The sequence below is a fragment of the Geotrypetes seraphini genome, chromosome 1 (assembly GCF_902459505.1).
Source record: "Geotrypetes seraphini chromosome 1, aGeoSer1.1, whole genome shotgun sequence".
Taxonomy (NCBI): domain Eukaryota; kingdom Metazoa; phylum Chordata; class Amphibia; order Gymnophiona; family Dermophiidae; genus Geotrypetes; species Geotrypetes seraphini.
In genome coordinates, this window is record NC_047084.1 from 150,340,923 (window position 1) to 150,359,483 (window position 18,561).

The window sequence follows — 18,561 nt, forward strand, 5'->3', positions numbered from 1 at the left end:
GAGTATCTCAAAGACATGCATCTTCCTCAACCTCCGGCAGAGTCTCTTAAGCTTCCACTTCATAAGCTTTTGAATCAGACTTTTGGTCGTTACATGGAAACACCTTTTTTCCATACCGGCTGTTCCAGTGAAATTGGACTCTAGATATAAGACTGTGCATCACAAAGGGTTTGACAATTGTCAGTTATCTCATCAATCCCTGCTGGTCTAGACCTCCTTAAAAAGGTCCCATCCTTCCAAGGTTTACGTCACCATCCCTCCTGGAAGGGAAGGGAAAACTATGGACAAATTTGGACGTCGCATCTAGCAGAATGCTATGATATCCTCTAAAGTCCTCAATTATTATATTTATTTCATCACTTACTTTGAATTTCTTCTTTCTCTTCTACCAAAGTTTTTGAATTATTTGGATAACCAAATGCATTTTGAGTTTCAGGAAGTCATTGCTTCTTTCTCTCAATTACGTCTGCATTTCCTCCAATCATCTTATGATGCCTTCGAGTTATCTGCCTGAGCGGCTGCTTGCTCTGTAGCTATGCGTCGTCTTGCCTGGCTTCGTATCATTGACATGGACTCTAACCTTCAAGACAGCTTGGCTAACATTCCTTGTGAGGGCAATGACCTCTTTGATGATTCCATCGAGGCAGCCACCAAGAAATTATCTGACCATGCAAAATCATTTGCTTCTATAGTCAGACCCAAGCCAAAGCCAGCTCCTGACAAGCCTGCACACCCTGCTCTTATCTATCAAAGGCGTTTTGCTCCAAAGCCGGCTCCTTATACTCGCCCTCCTCTGAAAAAACAGCAACCTCGGAAGCAACAGAAATCCCAACCTTCTGCTGCACCTAAGGCTTCTCAGCCTTTTTGACTGTTTACAACAGAGCATAACCTCCACCGTTCTGTCTCTGTCTCCTTTTCCCCCTATAGGAGGTCGTCTCCATCATTTTTACAACCGATGGACAATAATTACATCCGACCTCTGGGTGCTTACCATCATCAGGGAAAGATACTCTCTTCATTTCACTCAGGTTCCACCTGAGCTTCCTCCAAGAGAGTATCCTTCCAATCAGTCCCAGACCGCCCTTCTTCAGGAAGCTCAAGTTCTGCTTTCACTCCATGCCATCAAACCAGTTCCCTTGGAACAGCAGAACAGAGGGTTTTACTCCCGTTACTTCTTGTTCCGAAGAAGACGGGCGATCTGCGACCCATTCTGGATCTCAGAGCTCTTTAACAAATTTTTAGTCAAAAGTTTCAAATGTTGTCCCTGGCATCTCTTTATCCCCTTCTCGAGCAGAACGACTGGTTATTCTCTCTTGATCTCAAGGAGGCCTACACTCATATCCCCATTGATCTGGCCTCCCGTCAATTCCTCAGATTTCGGGTGGGGAATCTGCATTTTCAATACAGAGTACTACCCTTCGGCCTGGCCTCGTCTCCCAGAGTGTTCACCAAGTGCCTGGTAGTGGTAGCGGCAGCTCTCTGGAACCATGATCTTCAGGTATTTCCCTACCTCAACGACTGGCTTATCAAAGATTCCACATCTCAAGGGGTTATTGTAGTGAGCCAATGGACTACCTGGTTCCTACAAAGTTTGAGATTCAAAATCAACTTTCCCAAATCTCAACTTCAGCCCTCACAGCATTTACAATTCATTGGAGCTGTTCTGGACACTGTCCAACTCAGAGCATTCCTTCCACAACGTCTAGAAGCTCTTCTACAAGTCTGTCATACAGTGTCTTCCCACTCTTCCATCTCAGCGAGACACATGATGGTACTTCTGGGTCACATGGCCTCCACAGAACACGTGACTCCTTTTGCCAGACTTCACCTCAGAATTCCTCAGTGGACCCTGGCATCTCAATGGACGCAAGTTTGAGACCCTCCTTCTCAACACATATCAGTCACTCCTTCCTTGAAGAAGTCTTTCCATTGATGGATGCTCTCTTCCAATCTTTCCAGAGGCTTGCTTTTTCAAACACCCCCTCATCAGAAGGTCCTCATGACAGACTCTTTGACCTACGCTTGGGGCGCTCATCTTGATGGCCTCCGTACTCAAGGCCACTGGACCAGTACGGCTCATCAATGTCACATAAATCTGTTGGAACTCGGAGCGATTTTCAAAGCTCTCAACGCTTTTCAACATCTTCTTCGCGACCAGGTAGTCCTCATCCGGACGGACAACCAAGTCGCCATGTATTATGTCAACAAACAAGGAGGGACGGGATCTGCATCCCTTTGTCAAGAAGCTCTGAAGGTTTGGGACTGGGCAATCCGCCACAACACCTTCCTCAAAGCTGTCTACATTCAAGGGGCGGAGAATTGCTTGGTGAACAACTTGAGTCGTCTAATGCAACCTCACGAATAGACTCTCCATTCCTCGCCTCTTCATCACATTTTTCACAATGGGGAACCCCTCAGATAGACCTCTTTGCGGCTCCCCACAACTTCAAACTGCCTCAAGTCTGCTCCAGGATATACTCTCCTCACCGCCTCGAGGCAGATGCTTTTCTTCTGGAATGGACGAATCTCTTCCTCTACGCATTCCCTCCATTCCCTCTCATTCTCAAGACTCTGGTCAAATTGAGGAACAATCATGCCACCATGATTCTCATCGCTCCTCGGTGTCCAAGACAACCTTGGCCCTTCCACTTCAACTCAGCACCAGGGAGCCATCCCTTCTACCAGTTTTTCCTTCTCTCCTTACACAGAGTCAAGGATCTCTGTTTCATCCCAACCTGCAGTCTCTACACCCGACAGCTTGGTACCTTTCAACGTAACTCCTCTTCAGTTTTCTCAATCTGTAAGAGATGTCTTAGAAGCTTCTAGGAACCCTACCACTAGACAATGCTATCACCAAAAGTGGACTAGATTTTCTTCATGGTGTTTTTTTCATCATACATTCCTCAGCATTCCTCCTTATCTTCTGTTTTGGACTACTTGTTGCACTTATCCAATTCTGGCCTCAAGTCTACATCTATCCGAGTCCATCTCAGTGCAATTGCGGCTTCCATCAGCCTATTGAAGGGAAACCCCTCTCTGCTCATCCAGTGGTTTCCAAATTTATGAAAAGACTCTTTAATGTTCACCCTCCTCTCAGACCGCCTCCTGTGGTTTGGGATCTCAATGTTGTCCTTTCTCAACTCATGAAGTCTCCATTTGAACCAATCGATAAGGCTCATCTGAAGTATCTCACTTGGAAAGTGTTGTTTCTCATAGCCCTCACTTCTGCTCGAAGAGTCAGTGAACTGCAAGCTTTAATAACTGACCCACCATTCACTGTGTTCCATCATGACAAGGTGGTTCTTCGTACTCATCTTAAATTCCTACCTAAAGTGGTCTCAGAATTTCATCTCAACCAATCCATCGTCCTTCCAGTATTTTTTCCAAAGCCTCATTCTCATTCTGGAGAATCAGCTCTTCATACTCTGGACTGTAAACGTGCTTTTTGCCTTCTACTTGGAGTGCACCAAAACACACAGAACTGCTCTTCAACTTTTTGTTTCCTTTGATCCAAATAAGTTGGGCCATCCTATTTCTAAGCGTCTGGATTACCCCTTCACAGTAAAGTCACAGCCCATAAAGTCAGAGCAATGGCAGCTTCAGTAGCTTTCCTCAGATCTACACCTATTGAGGAAATTTGTAGATCTGCTACTTTGGTCCTCGGTTCATACCTTCACTTCTCACTATTGTCTGGATACTCCAGACGGGATGGACAGTTTGGCCAAACAGTATTACAAAATTTATTCTACTAAATTGCCAGCACTCCCACCATCCCATTCTGGTTAGCTTGGAGGTCACCCATAAGAACATAAGAACTGCCATCTCCGGATCAGACCCATGGTCCATCGAGTCCGGCGATCCGCACATGGCATTCCCATATGTGAGAATACCTGCCTGCTTGTCCTGGGATAAAGCACAGTTACTTACCGTAACAGGTGTTATCCAGGGACAGCAGGCAGCTTTTCTCACAACCCACCCACCTCCCCTGGTTGGCTTCTCTACTAGTTATCTGAACTGAGGAGACACGCCCTGCACTGGGCGGGAAGGCACTCGCACATGCGCGGTGCGGGCGACTCGAATCTTCGAGTTTTTTCAAGCAGGTCTGCTTGCTTGGCATCCGCATCCGGGCTCCGTCGATGACGTCACCCATATGTGAGAATAGCTGCCTGCTGTCCCTGGATAACAACTGTTACGGGAAGTAACTGTGCTTTCTCTCATATCAATAATATTGACAAAGAGTTTCCCACCAAAAAGTAAAGTTCAATCTGTCCCAGCTCTTCAAATTTCTCGTTATTAACTGCATAGCCCCCCCCCTCCGTCATAATTATAAGTCTGTTGTTTCCAAATCAATTGGACTCTTAGGTGCCAATAAAGTATTTTGTATTAAAGTTTTGGGGTTGTGGAACGAATCATCTGAGTTTCCATTATTTCCTATGGGGAAATTTGCTTTGATATACGAGTGCTTTGGATTACAAGCATGCTTCTGGAACGAACTATGCTTGCAAACCAAGGTTTTACTGTATATTTTTGAAACTATTTCATGATAGTCCTATTAAATTTCAATGTACTGATTTTATCTTTATCTCATTCATTGTATTTATGTATATCTAATCTAATCTAATCTAATCCTTAGGTTTGTATAATAATAATAATAATTTTATTTCTTATATACCGCTGTACCGTGAGGTTCTACCGCATCATCTCCACGTTCATAGAGCTCGACGCGGTTTACAGTAGGAGAAATAGGAAGGAACTACAACATAGGGCAGCGATGGCGAACCTATGGCAGATTACCTCTTTTGCAGATTACCTCCTCCTATCTGCTGCTAAGGCCTTGCTGGCCCATGACTTTATCCTGTCACAATATTGTTCAATCTTGTTGCAGGTTTCCAGGTCTCTCTTCTTCTTGTCAGGTAGAACTGATGTTTCAGCCATCATATGTTCTTATGTTCTTATGTTCTTATATTGTGGCTTTCTTCAGGGTACGCTGTGAGGTCTGAAGTTTGTCTTTACATAATAGGTCCTGGATCTCGATTGGTTGGGTCTTGAGATGAATGAGGCAGGAAAGTTGGTCACCAATTTTGAATTTTGGTGGGAAAGTCAGTTGGTCACCAATTTGAATTTTGGTGGGAAAGTCAGTTGGTCTCTCCCTTAGAATGGAAAGATCTCTAGTGAGTTTTTAAAGACGTTCTTTTGAAGCTGGGTTATATGTTCTCTCTGGGTTTCTGCATCTAGCATCATGCTTGTTGCAGATTTCAGGTCTCGCTGCATCATGTCAGATAGAACCGAAGTTTCTACCATCATGCTGTGGTTTTCTTCAGGGTGTACTGTGTGCTTTCAACTCCTAACTCCTTTCACTTTAGATTCTGCATCCCCAACCTTATATGTTGTGTGTGTCTTTCCAAGTTAGATTGTAAGCTCTTCTGAGAAGGGACCATTTATTAAATGCACATTGCTGTATATGCCTTTCAGTGCTATACTAGTAATAAATAGTAGTAGTGGTAAACTATGCCCTCTATGAATGAAAATAATGAGCTGGCAACTCATAAATATAGTCTTTGAGAGTACATGGGCAAGCAGATTTCACCACCACCATACTCATGAGGCAATGCACATCATCGGAACTTGCACATAACAGTACAGATATCTTTTCCTGACTTATTCTACCAGGTGTCTGGTTTTCATGTTTAATGACGAGTGTTTCATGGCATGGCCCGACAGACAAGCTCCATCTCATTTGCATTGTACAGTTGTGATAGATGTAGCACCTCCTTTCTAGATAAATCATTCAGGTGCAGTTTGAAAGGCTAAACTCCTCCTGTCAACAGTGCCTATCTCTTCATGTGCCAGTTATGATATTGCCACAAATATATACATCTATCACAACTGTACAATGCAAATGAGATGGAGTTTGACTGGTGTGATCCATCACTCACTTGAAATTTTAATGTTTAGATAAGTTGTAAGTAAGATGTTCTTTGAAAGTAAAGTTTGGTAAGTAAAAATGTTTTGTAAGTAAAAGGGGAAGAGAGGCCTAGTGGTTAGAGATGCTGCCTCAGCACCGAGGTAGTGCGTTTGATTCCAGCCTGCTCCCTGTGACTCTGGGCAAGTCATTTAGCCCTCCATTGCCCAAGGTCAGATTGTGAGCCTACCAGGACAGATAGGGAAAATACAGTATCTGACTACTATCAAGTCTTATATTCATTTGGGGCCCAAAAAAGACACAAGGTCTTATTTTCAGGGTATGCACACGATCATCTCTCCCTTCCTCTCCTTCACCCCAATTCTTCCTCTTTTCTTTCTCTCCCCCACATGTGCAGAATTTTTCCTCCCCTCCCTCCTATCTCCCTATGCAGCAGAGGTTTGCCCAGCTTCTATCCTTCCCTCTCTCTCATCCCTTGTGCAGCAGAACCCTTGAGCACCCCACCTCTGCCCACACTGCGCAGCCGAACTCCTGCTGACCCTCCATCTTTCCCTCCCCACTGACTGCGAGCGAGCCCTACCTTCATCCGAAGCAGCGTCAGGCCGACAGCACTCTAAACAGGCTGCTTGGCCTTGTCCGTCGGGGATTTCACTCTGCTGCATTACTGATGATGTCATCAGTAACGCGGCAGATGAAGGTAGGGCTCGCTCGCAGTCGGCAGGGAGGTAAGGCAAATATCTGTTGTAGCAAAGTACATCCTGGTGAAATTTTGGTTGAAGCGAATATTTTCATATTCCTATGATCTTTACATGCAAAGTAATCTAAAGTAAGATTCATTGTTAAGCAAACACTGTAAATGTCATATTCTCTAAGGCCCTGTGAGGCAGTGTGCTGAATTACCCTGTAGCTACTAATGCTCCAAGGTTAAATATAGAACAAGCTTTTGGAATCTCATGTATTTTCAGATAACAAAGAGTGATTTATGTGGACTCAATCTGCACTTTGACAACACATAGAGGAGCTTTTGTACCATGATTAGTAAGGATGCTGATGTCAGTTCTCTTGTCTAGCATCAAGCTTTTATTCCACTACTAAATTGTACTTTGTACTGTAATCCAGGGAACCTTTGTATCTGCCGTATTAAAAGTGTGCAGTTTATGTAATTGCTTTTGTTTTTAAGTTTGATCCATGCCAGCTTAAATAAGAGTGACTCATTCTACCACTGAAACAAACATCTACACTTGTGCTACGAAAACGTAATAGCAGTTGTTGGTACAATAAACTCAGTATTTAGAGGAATTAATGTTAAGTATATTTTACATGGGGAAAACAGTTACAAGTTTGTTCTAATTAGTTCATTAAATGAGTAAACTACGTCTTTTTGGTAGGCATTGAATTAGGGCTGTTCTCAGTATGATCTAATTCTGTAAAATAATCAGCACTTTGAAAATTTGTCAGAACAGGATTTGTTGTATTCCTTGAGGGCAAAATGCATATGTAGCCCTCTTGTATGGTTGATTTCCTCAATAGAGTCCTAAATGGAAAAATAGGTAAAACTATCAAAGCTTCCTCTTTCTTCTTCCCTCCCCCTGTGCCCCAGCTTTCCTTCCTCTCCTCCCCTGTACTCCAAAGTTTGCTTCTTCGGGTTGTGGTATTGGCAGTGACTCTCACATGTTACCTCCTGCTAACCTGGAACTCTCCCCTCATGCCATGGAGAGACTTCTGGGTCAGCAGCAGGCAGCGTGTGGGAATTGCTGCTGGCACAGTGAGATTCTGTGCAGGAAAAGGGAACTCTGTTCCTCCCTTCCATCGCCCTGTGCAGTAATTTTTCATCTCTTCCTCCCATTCCCCTGTGCAACACTTCCTGATTGACACCTTCCCCCTCCCCCCCCGGTGAGACATTAACTTTTGGGCCTCCTAAAGCAGCGGTGGTGAACAGGCTGCTCAGAAGCAGGACTCTCCTTACGCACGGTTCCATCTTTCTTACGGAAGGTAGTCTTGGCCTTCCATGTCAGTCAGGAAGTTCATTTGCCCGCTTTTCGCTGTATGTGGCCTAAGAAAAAGGATAAAGCATTGCATTTGTTGGATGTCAAGCGACTACTTCTTCGGTACCTTGGAAGTTACCAACGAGTTTTGCCTTTCAGATTACCTTTTTTTTTTTTTTTTCTTATAAATCATGCCAAGAAAGAGAGGCCAGCATCTAAAGCCTTGATTTCCAGATGGATTAAAATAGCCATTTCTTCCGCATATGTGGGCTGTGTGGTAAACAACCATTGATCCCATTGGAAGTAGAATTCAGTGGAGGAATTGTTACCTTATGGGCTGAGACTAGGGCTCTCTCGCTTGAGGTAATTTATAGAGTGATCTACCCTTCATACTTTCACCAGTTTCTATAGGATGGACCTAGCAGCTTGGAAGGACACCACTTTCAGAACCTCTGTCTTAAAGGCAGGTGCAATGGGCCCACCCTAGACTCTGGGGACTGCTTTAGTACGTCCCTAGCATTCAGGACCATTAGGCACATTGCACTAGAAAGATTAGGTTCATCCCGGTAATCTTCTTTCTTGTAGATGTGTCTAGTGGTCCGGAAGCCCCACCCTGTGTATGGGCTTTGCCTGCCTTCTGCCTTAGGATCAATCAGAGGATCTGAGGGGAAAAAAGGCTCTGCTTGTCAGTAGGGCATGCGAGTAGCTATGAGCTTTATACATAGTTGGTGCTAGTTGCACAAGTTTGACTGTTATAATGTTTTTCCTATGATTGTTACAGAGCAAAACAAAATTATGGTGTCGGTGATCTTTTCCTCCTTCCTGTTATGTCTTTTATTACTGTGCTTCTTGATTGCTTTTGTACTAACTGAGGGGGCAGGAACTGAGGGGTTGGAAAACATGATTGACACTTTTCTGCAAGCAATTTGATGGTTGCGATACAAGACCCTAGACATATCTACAAGAAAGAAGATTACCCAGGTAAGAACCCATAGCACACTGGGCTGAGAATTTCAATATATTGTCCACAGTGATTCTAATATCTTTTTCATGGGTGATGACTCCTAACTGGGAACTGAGCATTATCCCAGGACAAGCAGGCAGCCTATTCTCAAATATGGGTGACTTCATCCACGGAGCCCGGATGCGGACAGCCTCGCAAGCAGATTTGCTTGTAGAAACTCAGAAGTTTAGAGTCTGCCGCACCTCGCATGCGCAAGTGCCTTCCCGCCCAGCACAGGGCGAGTCTTCTCAGTTTTCCACGGAGCCAAGAAGTCTGTCTTTGACGCTCTGCGCTGAACTTTGTTAGCTTCATGCCTTCTCTTCACCGAGGTTTGTGTTCTTTTTGTCGCGAATCGCTGTGTTATTTTCTGTGTAAAAAAAAAAAGTTAATTTTTTTCATCGACTGACTGGCACGGCAGGTTGCGCACCTGCAGCCTGCGGGCTTCGACTTCGCAGTGGCTTTCTACCCTTCTATGTCCTGATGTCCTGGCCAGTCACGGGCTTTAAGAAGTGAAGCCAGTACCAGCGTACAATTTTCCTCACGGACCCACACCACTGGTGTCTTCGTTGTTTCGGGCCTGACCATAGTTCGAAGTCGTGCGAGCGCTGTGCTACTCTTCAACCTCGAGCCCTTAAATGTCATTGGGTTCAAGTGGAAAAACTGTTCAGGATGGACTCTTCAGCTACACGCTCAACCTCGATTTCTGACTTGGTCCAGACTTCAACCGGGGGTCCTCCTGTTTCCACAACTCCGATCTCGAGTCTCATCAGACCTTCCTTGTTTGGATCGTCTTTATCCTCGAGTACACCTGCTTTATCTTCCCCTGAGCTTCCCTCAGGTCAGATACCTAAGCAGAAGGTTCCTACGGTGGTCCTCAAGTTATCCAAGCATCAATCCTCCAAGTCCAAGCATTCTTCTACTTCTACCTCAGAGCCTATAGCCTTAGCAAGTGGTCCAGTTTCAGACTCGGATCCACAATTGCAGGCTTCTCTCCAGACCATCTTAGAGTGACAATTTGTTCAGTTACTGAGCAAATATGGTCCTGCCTTGACTCTGTCTCCTGCAGTCTAGCCTGGGCAATCGGCAGTCTTCCGCGATGTCAAGTCTCACCTCGAGCTGAGTCTACACACTCAATGCAAGGAATCTTCACACTCCATACAAGCCTTTGGGAATGCTTCGAGATTCCTCGATCCAAACCACTGAGTCTATGGGGTTTTGATCTACAGCTTCTATCCCTATTCATTCACCAGCAGCACTGCCCATTTCCAGGCATAGGGTGAAGTCTCCTCAATATCACCCAAGACCTACTTCCAGGCAGCACTCTCGTCATAGATCGAGGCCTTCATTGAGGCACAGGTCTTCTTCCACAGAAAAACCTTCCTCGTCCAGGCCTCAATCCAGACTTTCCAGTTCTTCGAGGCCTCCAACTCCTCGATCAAGACCCCAAGGATTCCAGACCCCAAGGATTCAGCTGATTCCAATGCCTCCTCCAAGTCTGTTTATTCCTTGGGTTATCAATACTCCAGAGAGGCTTTGCCTTCGTTCTCCACTTGAGGCGCCTCGAGGTCATCGAGTCCTTCTCGAGGCCAGGCTCTGGTGGATCAGTTGTCCTTTTCCTCCTTTCTTTGTCAAATGGCTGACGACCTGGATATTAAGTTGGACTCTGGTTATTCTAAAGAGTATTTAGAAGAAATTCATGTGCCTCAACATCCTGCAGAGTCACTCAAGCTTCCTCTTAACAGGCTTTTGTCTAAAACTTTCAAACAAAATCTGGAGACTCCTTATGCTATACCTGCTGTTCAGGCAAATTGGAATCAAGGTATAGAACTCTACATTGCAAAGGGTTTGAGAATTCACAACTATCTCACCAATCCCTTCTTGTGGAATCCTCATTGAAAAGAATCCATCCTTCCAGAGTTTATGCCACAGTACCTCCTGGAAGAGAGGGAAAAACCATGGACAAGTTTGGCTGTCGCCTTTATCAGAATTCCATGATGGCCTCCAGTCCTCAACTACAATTTTATCTTCATGACCTATTTTAAGTTCTTGATTGATCATCTTCCAAGTTTTATGAAGAACTTGGATGAACATAGACACGTGGAGTTTCTAGAGCTCTCTGCTACCTTGGCGCAACTCCAGTTACACCTTCTCCAGTGATCTTATGATGTCTTTGAACTTTCTTCCAGGGTTACTGCTTTCTCAGTAGCGATGCGCTGCCTGGCCTGGTTTCGCACCATTGATATGGACCCCAATCTTCAGGACCGTTTGGCTAATATTCCTTGTGAGGGCAACGACCTCTTTGATGAATCCATTGAGGCCGCCACCAAGAAGTTGTCTGAACATGAAAAATCTTTTGCTTCAATTGTCAGACCAAAGCCAGCTCCTGCAAAATCTTCTTGACCTCTTACATCCTTCCAGAGGCGTTATCCTCCAAGGGCAGCTCCTTACACTCGAGAACCCACTAAGAAACAACATCAACAGAAGCAACAGAAATCTCATCCTTTTGCTGCACCTAAGGCTGCTCAGCCTTTTTGACTGTCTCAAACAGAGCATAACCTCCATCGTTCTGTCTCTGTCTTCCCTTCCCCCATAGGAGGTCATCTCCATCATTTTTACCATCGATGGGAGATCATTACATCCGACCTCTGGGTGTGGTCAATCATCAAGGAAGGATACTCTCTTCATTTCACTCAGATTCCACCAGAGCTTCCTCCAAGAGAGTATCCTTCCAATCCATCCCAGACCGCTCTGCTTCATCTCTGTGCCATCGAGGAAGTTCCCTTGGAACAGCAGAACAGGGGGTTTTACTCCCGTTACTTCCTAGTTCCGAAGAAGACGGGCAATCTGCGGCCCATATTGGATCTCAGGGCTCTCAACAAATTTTTGGTCAAGGAAAAATTTTGCATGTTGTCCCTGGCATCCCTTTATCCCCTTCTAGATCAGAACGATTGGTTATGTTCTCTAGATGTCAAGGAGGCTTACACTCACATTCCCATTCACCCAGCCTCCCATCAATACCTCAGATTTCGGGTGGGGAATCTGCATTATCAATACAGAATGCTACCCTTTGGCCTGGCATCATCTCACATAGTGTTCCCCAAGTGCCTAGTGGTGGTACAGCAGCTCTAAGGAACCATCTTCTTCAGGTGTTTCCCTACCTAGACGACTGGCTCATCAAAGATTCAACATCTCAGGGGGTTATTGTAGCGACCCATCGGACTATGTGGTTCCTACAAAGTTTGGGATTCAAAATCAACTTTCCCAAATCCCATCTTCAGCCCTCTCAGAATCTACAGTTCATTGGAGCTGTTCTGGACACTATCCACCTTAGAGCATTCCTTCCTCATCAACGTCTGGATGCTCTTCAGTTCTGTCACGAAGTGTCTTCCCGCTCTTCAATCTCAGTGAGACATATGATGGTACTACTAGGTAACATGGCCTCCACAGTTCACGTGACTCCTTTTGCCAGACTTCATCTCAGGTTTCCTCAGTGGACCCTGGCATCTCAGTGGGCGCAGGCTTGCGAGCCAATCTCATAGTAACATAGTAGATGACGGCAGATAAAGACCCGAATGGTCCATCCAGTCTGCCCAACCTGATTCAATTTAAATTTTTTTTTTTTAATTTTTCTTCTTAGCTATTTCTGGGCAAGAATCCAAAGCTTTACCCGGTACTGTGCTTGGGTTCCAACTGCCAAAATCTCTTTTAAGACTTACTCCAGCCCATCTACACCCTCCCAGCCATTGAAGCCCTCCCCTGCCCATCCTCCACCAAATGGCCATACACAGACACAGACCGTGCAAGTCTGCCCAGTAACTGGCCTAGTTCAATATTTATTATTATTTTCTGATTCTAAATCTTCTGTGTTCATCCCACGCTTCTTTGAACTCAGTTACAGTTTTACTCTCCACCACCTCTCTCGGGAGCGCATTCCAGGCATCCACTACCCTCTCCGTAAAGTAGAATTTCCTAACATTGCCCCTGAATCTACCACCCCTCAACCTCAAATTATGTCCTCTGGTTTTATCATTTTCCTTTCTCTGGAAAAGATTTTGTTCTACGTTAATACCCTTCAAGTATTTGAACGTCTGAATCATATCTCCCCTGTCTCTCCTTTCCTCTAGGGTATACATATTCAGAGCTTCCAGTCTCTCCTCATACGTCTTCTGGCGCAAGCCTCCTATCATTTTCGTCGCCCTCCTCTGGACCGCCTCAAGTCTTCTTACGTCTTTCGCCAGATACGGTCTCCAAAACTGAACACAATACTCCAAGTGGGGCCTCACCAATGACCTGTACAGGGGCATCAACACCTTCTTCCTTCTACTGATTACGCCTCTCTTTATACAGCCCAGCATCCTTCTGGCAGCAGCCACTGCCTTGTCACACTGTTTTTTCGCCTTTAGATCTTCGGACACTATCACCCCAAGGTCCCTCTCCCCGTCCGTGCATATCAGCATCTCTCCTCCCAGCATATACGGTTCCTTCCTATTATTAATCCCCAAATGCATTACTCTGCATTTCTTTGCATTGAATTTTAGTTGCCAGGCGTTAGACCATTCCTCTAACTTTTGCAGATCCTTTTTCATATTTTCCACTCCCTCTTCGGTGTCTACTCTGTTACAAATCTTGGTATCATCTGCAAAAAGGAACACTTTTCCTTCTAACCCTTCAGCAATGTCACTCACATACATATTGAACAGGATTGGCCCCAGCACCGAACCCTGAGGGACTCCACTAGTCACCTTTCCTTCCTTCGAGCGACTTTCATTAACCACCACCCTCTGGCGTCTGTCCGACAGCCAGTTTCTGACCCAGTTCACCACTTTGGGTCATAACTTCAGCCCTTCAAGTTTGTTCAACAGCCTCCTATGAGGAACTGTATCAAAGGCTTTGCTGAAATCCAAGTAAATTACATCTAGCATATGTCCTGGATCCAGCTCTCTGGTCACCCAATCAAAAAATTCAATCAGGTTCGTTTGGCACGATTTACCTTTTGTAAAGCCATGTTGCCTCTGATCCTGTAACACATTACAGTCACTCCTTCCTTGAGAAAGTCTCTCCGCTGTTGGATGCTCTCTTCCAATCTCGCCAGAGTTTACTGTTTCAGACTCCGCCCCATCAGAAGGTCCTCATGACAGATTCTTTGACCTACGCTTGAGGGGCTCATCTTGACGGTCTCCGTACTCAAAGCCACTGGTCCAGCACGGATCATCAGTGTCACATCAATCTGTTGGAACTCGGAGCGATCTTCAGTGCTCTCAAAGCTTTTCAACATCTTCATGACCAGGTAGTCCTCATTCGGATGGACAACCAAGTCGCCATTTACTATGTCAACAAGCAGGGAGGAATGGGATCTCTCTCCCTTTGTCAAGAAACTCTAAAGGTTTGGGATTGGGCAATCCTACACAACACCTTCCTGAAAGCTGTCTACATCCAAGGTGCGAAAAACTGTTTGGCAGACAAATTGAGTCACCTTCTGCAACCTCACGAATGGACACTCAATTTCTCGCCTCTTCTTCACATTTTTTCTCAGTGGCAACTCCTCAGATCTCTTTGCATCTCCCCACAACCACAAACTGCCTCAGTTCTACTCCAGGATATATTCTCCTCATTGCCTCGAGGCAGATACTTTTCTATTGGAATGGATGAATCTCTTCCTGTATGTATTCCCTCCATTCCCTCTCATTCTCAAGACTCTAGTCAAGTTGAAGAACGATCATGCCACCATAATTCTGATAGCTCCTTGGTGGCCGAGACAACCTTGGTATTCCCTTCTACTTCAACTCAGCAGCAGGGAGCCATACCTTCTACCAGTTTTTCCATCTCTGCTTACACAGAGTCAAGGATCTCAACTTCATCCCAACCTGCATTCTCTACACCTGACAGCTTGGTACCTCTCAACATAACTCCTCTTCAGTTTTCTCAACCTGTAAGAGACATTTTAGAGGCTTCTAGAAAGCCTGCCACTAGACAATGCTATCACAAAAAATGGACTAGATTTTCTATGTGGTGTATCTCTTCATGACATGGATTCTCGAGATACCTCCTTGGCTTTTGTCTTGGATTATCATTTGCACTTGTCTACCTCTGGCCTCAAGTCTACGTCTATCCGAGTCCGTCTTAGTGCAATTGCTGCTTTCCATCAACCTATCGAAAGGAAACCTCTCTCTACTCATCCGGTGGTTTCTAAATTTATGAAAGGACTTTTCAATGTCAAACTCCTCTCAAACCGCCTCCAGTGGTTTGGGATCTCAATGTTGTTCTTGCTCAATTGATGAAGCCTCCATTTGAATCAATGTCTACGACTCATCTGAAATATCTCACTTGGAAAGTGGTGTTTCTCATTGCCTTCACATCTGCTCGAAGAGTCAGTGAGCTGCAAGCTTTAGTTGCTGATCCTTCTTTCACAGTTTTCCATCATGACAAGGTAGACCTTTGTACTCATCCTAAATTCTTAACTAAAGTAGTTTTGGAATTTCATCTCAACCAATCTATTGTACTTCCAGTGTTTTTTCCAAGGCCTCATTCTCACCCTGGACAATCAGCTCTTCATACTCTGGACTGTAAACATGCTTTGACCTGGAATGCACCAAACCACACAGATCTGCTCCTCAACTTTTTGTCTCCTTCGATCCAAACAAGTTGGGACATCCAATGTCTAAGCGTACCATCTCCAACTGGATGGCTGCTTGTATCTCTTTCTGCTATGCCCAGGCTGGACTGCATCTACAGAGTCAAGTCACAGCCAACAAAGTCAGAGCCATGGCGGCTTCAGTAGCTTTCCTCAGATCCATTCCTATTGAGGAAATTTGCAAAGCTGCCACCTCATCCTTGGTTCATACTTTCACCTCTCATTATTGTCTGGATGTTTTCTCCAGATGGGATGGCCATTTTGGCCAGAAAGTATTACAAAATTTATTCTCCTAAGTTGCCAACACTCCCACCATCCCATTCTGGTTAGCTTGGAGGTCACCCATATGTGAGAATAGGCTGCCTGCTTGTCCTGGGATAAAGCACAGTTACTTACCGTAACAGTTGTTATCCAGGGACAGCAGGCAGCTATTCTCACAACCCACCCACCTCCCCTGGTTGGCTTCTCTGCTAGCTATCTAAACTGAGGAGACTTGCCCTGTGCTGGGCGGAAAGGCACTCACGCATGCGCAGTGCGGTAGACTTGAAACTTCTAAGTTTCTACAAGCAAGTCTGCTTTGCGAGGCTGTCTGCATCTGTGCTCTGTGGATGACGTCACCCATATATGAGAATAGCTGCCTGCTGTCCCTGGATAACAACTGTTACAGTAAGTAACTGTGCTTTTTGTACCCGTATCTGGAATTATTTTTCATTTTGAGCATCACTTTGTCAACGTTAAATTTTAACCATTTAGATATTTGATCGCCTAGTCTCACAAGATCCTTATTCAAATTCTCACAATCTTCTGTTTTTTGTTTGTGAAGTTGGCAGTATGATCACCTCATTTTTTACTTTGTTTCCAGGCCATTTATAAATATGCTACAGCACAGATTCCAGTACAGGCCTTTGGTGCACTCCACTAGTGACCCTTTTGCTTTTTTCAAAGAGATTCTAAATTAAATTGTGCGTATTAGTAAACCTGTTTATCACAATGGAATCGGTCAAAAGAAAACATATGCAGTAAGACTGCCAAAAGGGGCAATAGTTTAGGTTGAGTTTTAGATAATGTAGTTTTTATTTGCTGTATTGAAATTGATATTTTTAATGCCTTTCTTTAATGAATGTTTTAATGTTCACTGCTGAGAGAGAATTTTCTGGATAAGCTGTCTGTTAATTTAAAGTATTTAAATTTTAGTAAGAATATGTTCAGTATATATAAATTGTTATAATAGCTTGAATTTGAATACTATATATAACTAGTCTTTAAGCCCGTTGCATTAACGGGTGCTAGAATAGATGTGTCTGTCTGTCTTTCTTTCTTTATTTCTCTCTCTTTGGCTGCTGTCTGTATCCTTCTGTCTCCCCCTCCCCCCCGAGCAAAGCTGTCTGCCCCCAGTACCCACCTCCCTCCCAAATGTCTCTCCATGGCCCTCTTCTGTCTTCCCCCCCCAGAGCAAAGCTGTCTGTCCCCAGCACACCTCCCCCCAAAGCAGCCCCCTTTCCTTATCTCTCCATGGCCCCTTCTGTCTTCCCCCCCAGAGCAAAGCTGTTGGCCCCAAGCACACCCCTCCCCCCAAAGCAGCCCCCTTTCCTTCTCCCGCTGACTCTCTCTCTGGCCCCCTTTCTCTGTCTGTCTTTCTGTCCCTCTCCCTGCCCCTGTGTCTTTCTTTCTTTCTTTCTGTCTCCCTCCCTCCCGCTGTCTGTTTGTCATTTTTCCCCATTTCCCTGTGCAGCAGCATTTCCATCCCACTTCCCTATGCAGCAGCAACAGCATTTCCCTCCTATCCCCCCCTTTCCTGTGCAGAAGCAGTAGCAGCATTTTCCCCCACCCCCCTTTCCCTTCTCTTACCTTCTCTTCCCTGCTCCGTCCGGCCCCTCCCCCTTCTTTTACTGCCCGATCTGGCCTGCTCCTGACCCTCCCATCGTCGACAAACCTCGGGGCTCCAGCTGTGTAGGCAGCAATTTAAACACGCTGCTTTGCGGCCTTCTACTGCCGATTTCCTCTGTCGCATCTGTCTCCAATGATGTCATCAGAGACGCGGCAGAGGAACTCGGCAGAGAAGGGCGTGAAGCAGCGTGTTTATAGTGCTGCCTACACCGCTGGAGCCAGGAGGTTTGTGGAGGGTCAACGGCCGGAGCGGGGCTGCTGTCCACCACTCGTTTGCTGCCACTGGTGCTGCCTACTCCGCTGGAGCAAGGTTTGTAGAGAGCACAGTCGCGCGCATGCACCTCCAGCCCCTGCAAGCGCCGTGAGGTGTCAATTAGAATGTTGCCACAGAAGCACACCTCACGGCGCCAGGACTCACGAATTTTTGAGAGCAAATGCGCATTCTAGCGTTTTATTATTATTGATGAAAAATGAATTCAGATCTTTGATCTGCATAAACAAGTTTGGAAAGATGACCTCTAATAGTATAAAACTATTGTTGCACTGAATTCCTATTATTACACTGAACTACTATTGCTACTATTTGGGTTTCTGCTAGGTACTTAGTTCTGGATTGGCTGGCCACTGTTGGAAACGGGAGACTGGGCTAGATGGGCCTTTAGTCTGACCCAGTATGACTGTTCATATTAAGCAAGAAGCAATTAGAGTAGATAACATGTCTCATGGAGGCAACATTAACTAAGTACTTCTTGCTTTTTTATTTAATTGCAATATTTTTAATTGTTTTCTTTAGGCATGGAAGAAGAGATGGTTTGTGCTTCGCAGCGGACGTCTAACAGGAGATCCAGATGTACTGGAGTACTACAAAAATGATCACACAAGGAAACCAATTCGCATTATTGACTTAAACTTGTGTGAACGAGTTGATGCTGGATTGACATTCAACAAAAAAGAGTTTGAAAACAGCTATATTTTTGACATTAAGACCATTGATAGAGTTTTCTACCTTGTGGCAGACAGCGAAGAGGAAATGAATAAGTGGGTTCGATGTATCTGTGACATTTGTGGGTTTAATCCTACCGATGAAGGTAAGCTGATCTTTTTATCTGGTATTTAATAACATGTTGACAAG

The 18,561-nt window shown here is 45.0% G+C and overlaps 1 protein-coding gene across 2 annotated transcripts in view; it reads left to right on the forward strand.

Annotated features, from left to right (window-relative positions):
* The window catches only part of GAB1 (GRB2 associated binding protein 1), a 179,869-nt gene that overhangs the window by 37,336 nt on the left and 123,972 nt on the right, over positions 1-18,561 (forward strand). For both annotated transcript variants that reach the window (XM_033939940.1, XM_033939950.1), the window contains exon 2: positions 18,223-18,517. In XM_033939940.1, coding sequence (XP_033795831.1) covers positions 18,223-18,517 — 295 coding nt within the window. The remainder of the gene's footprint in view (positions 1-18,222; positions 18,518-18,561) is intronic.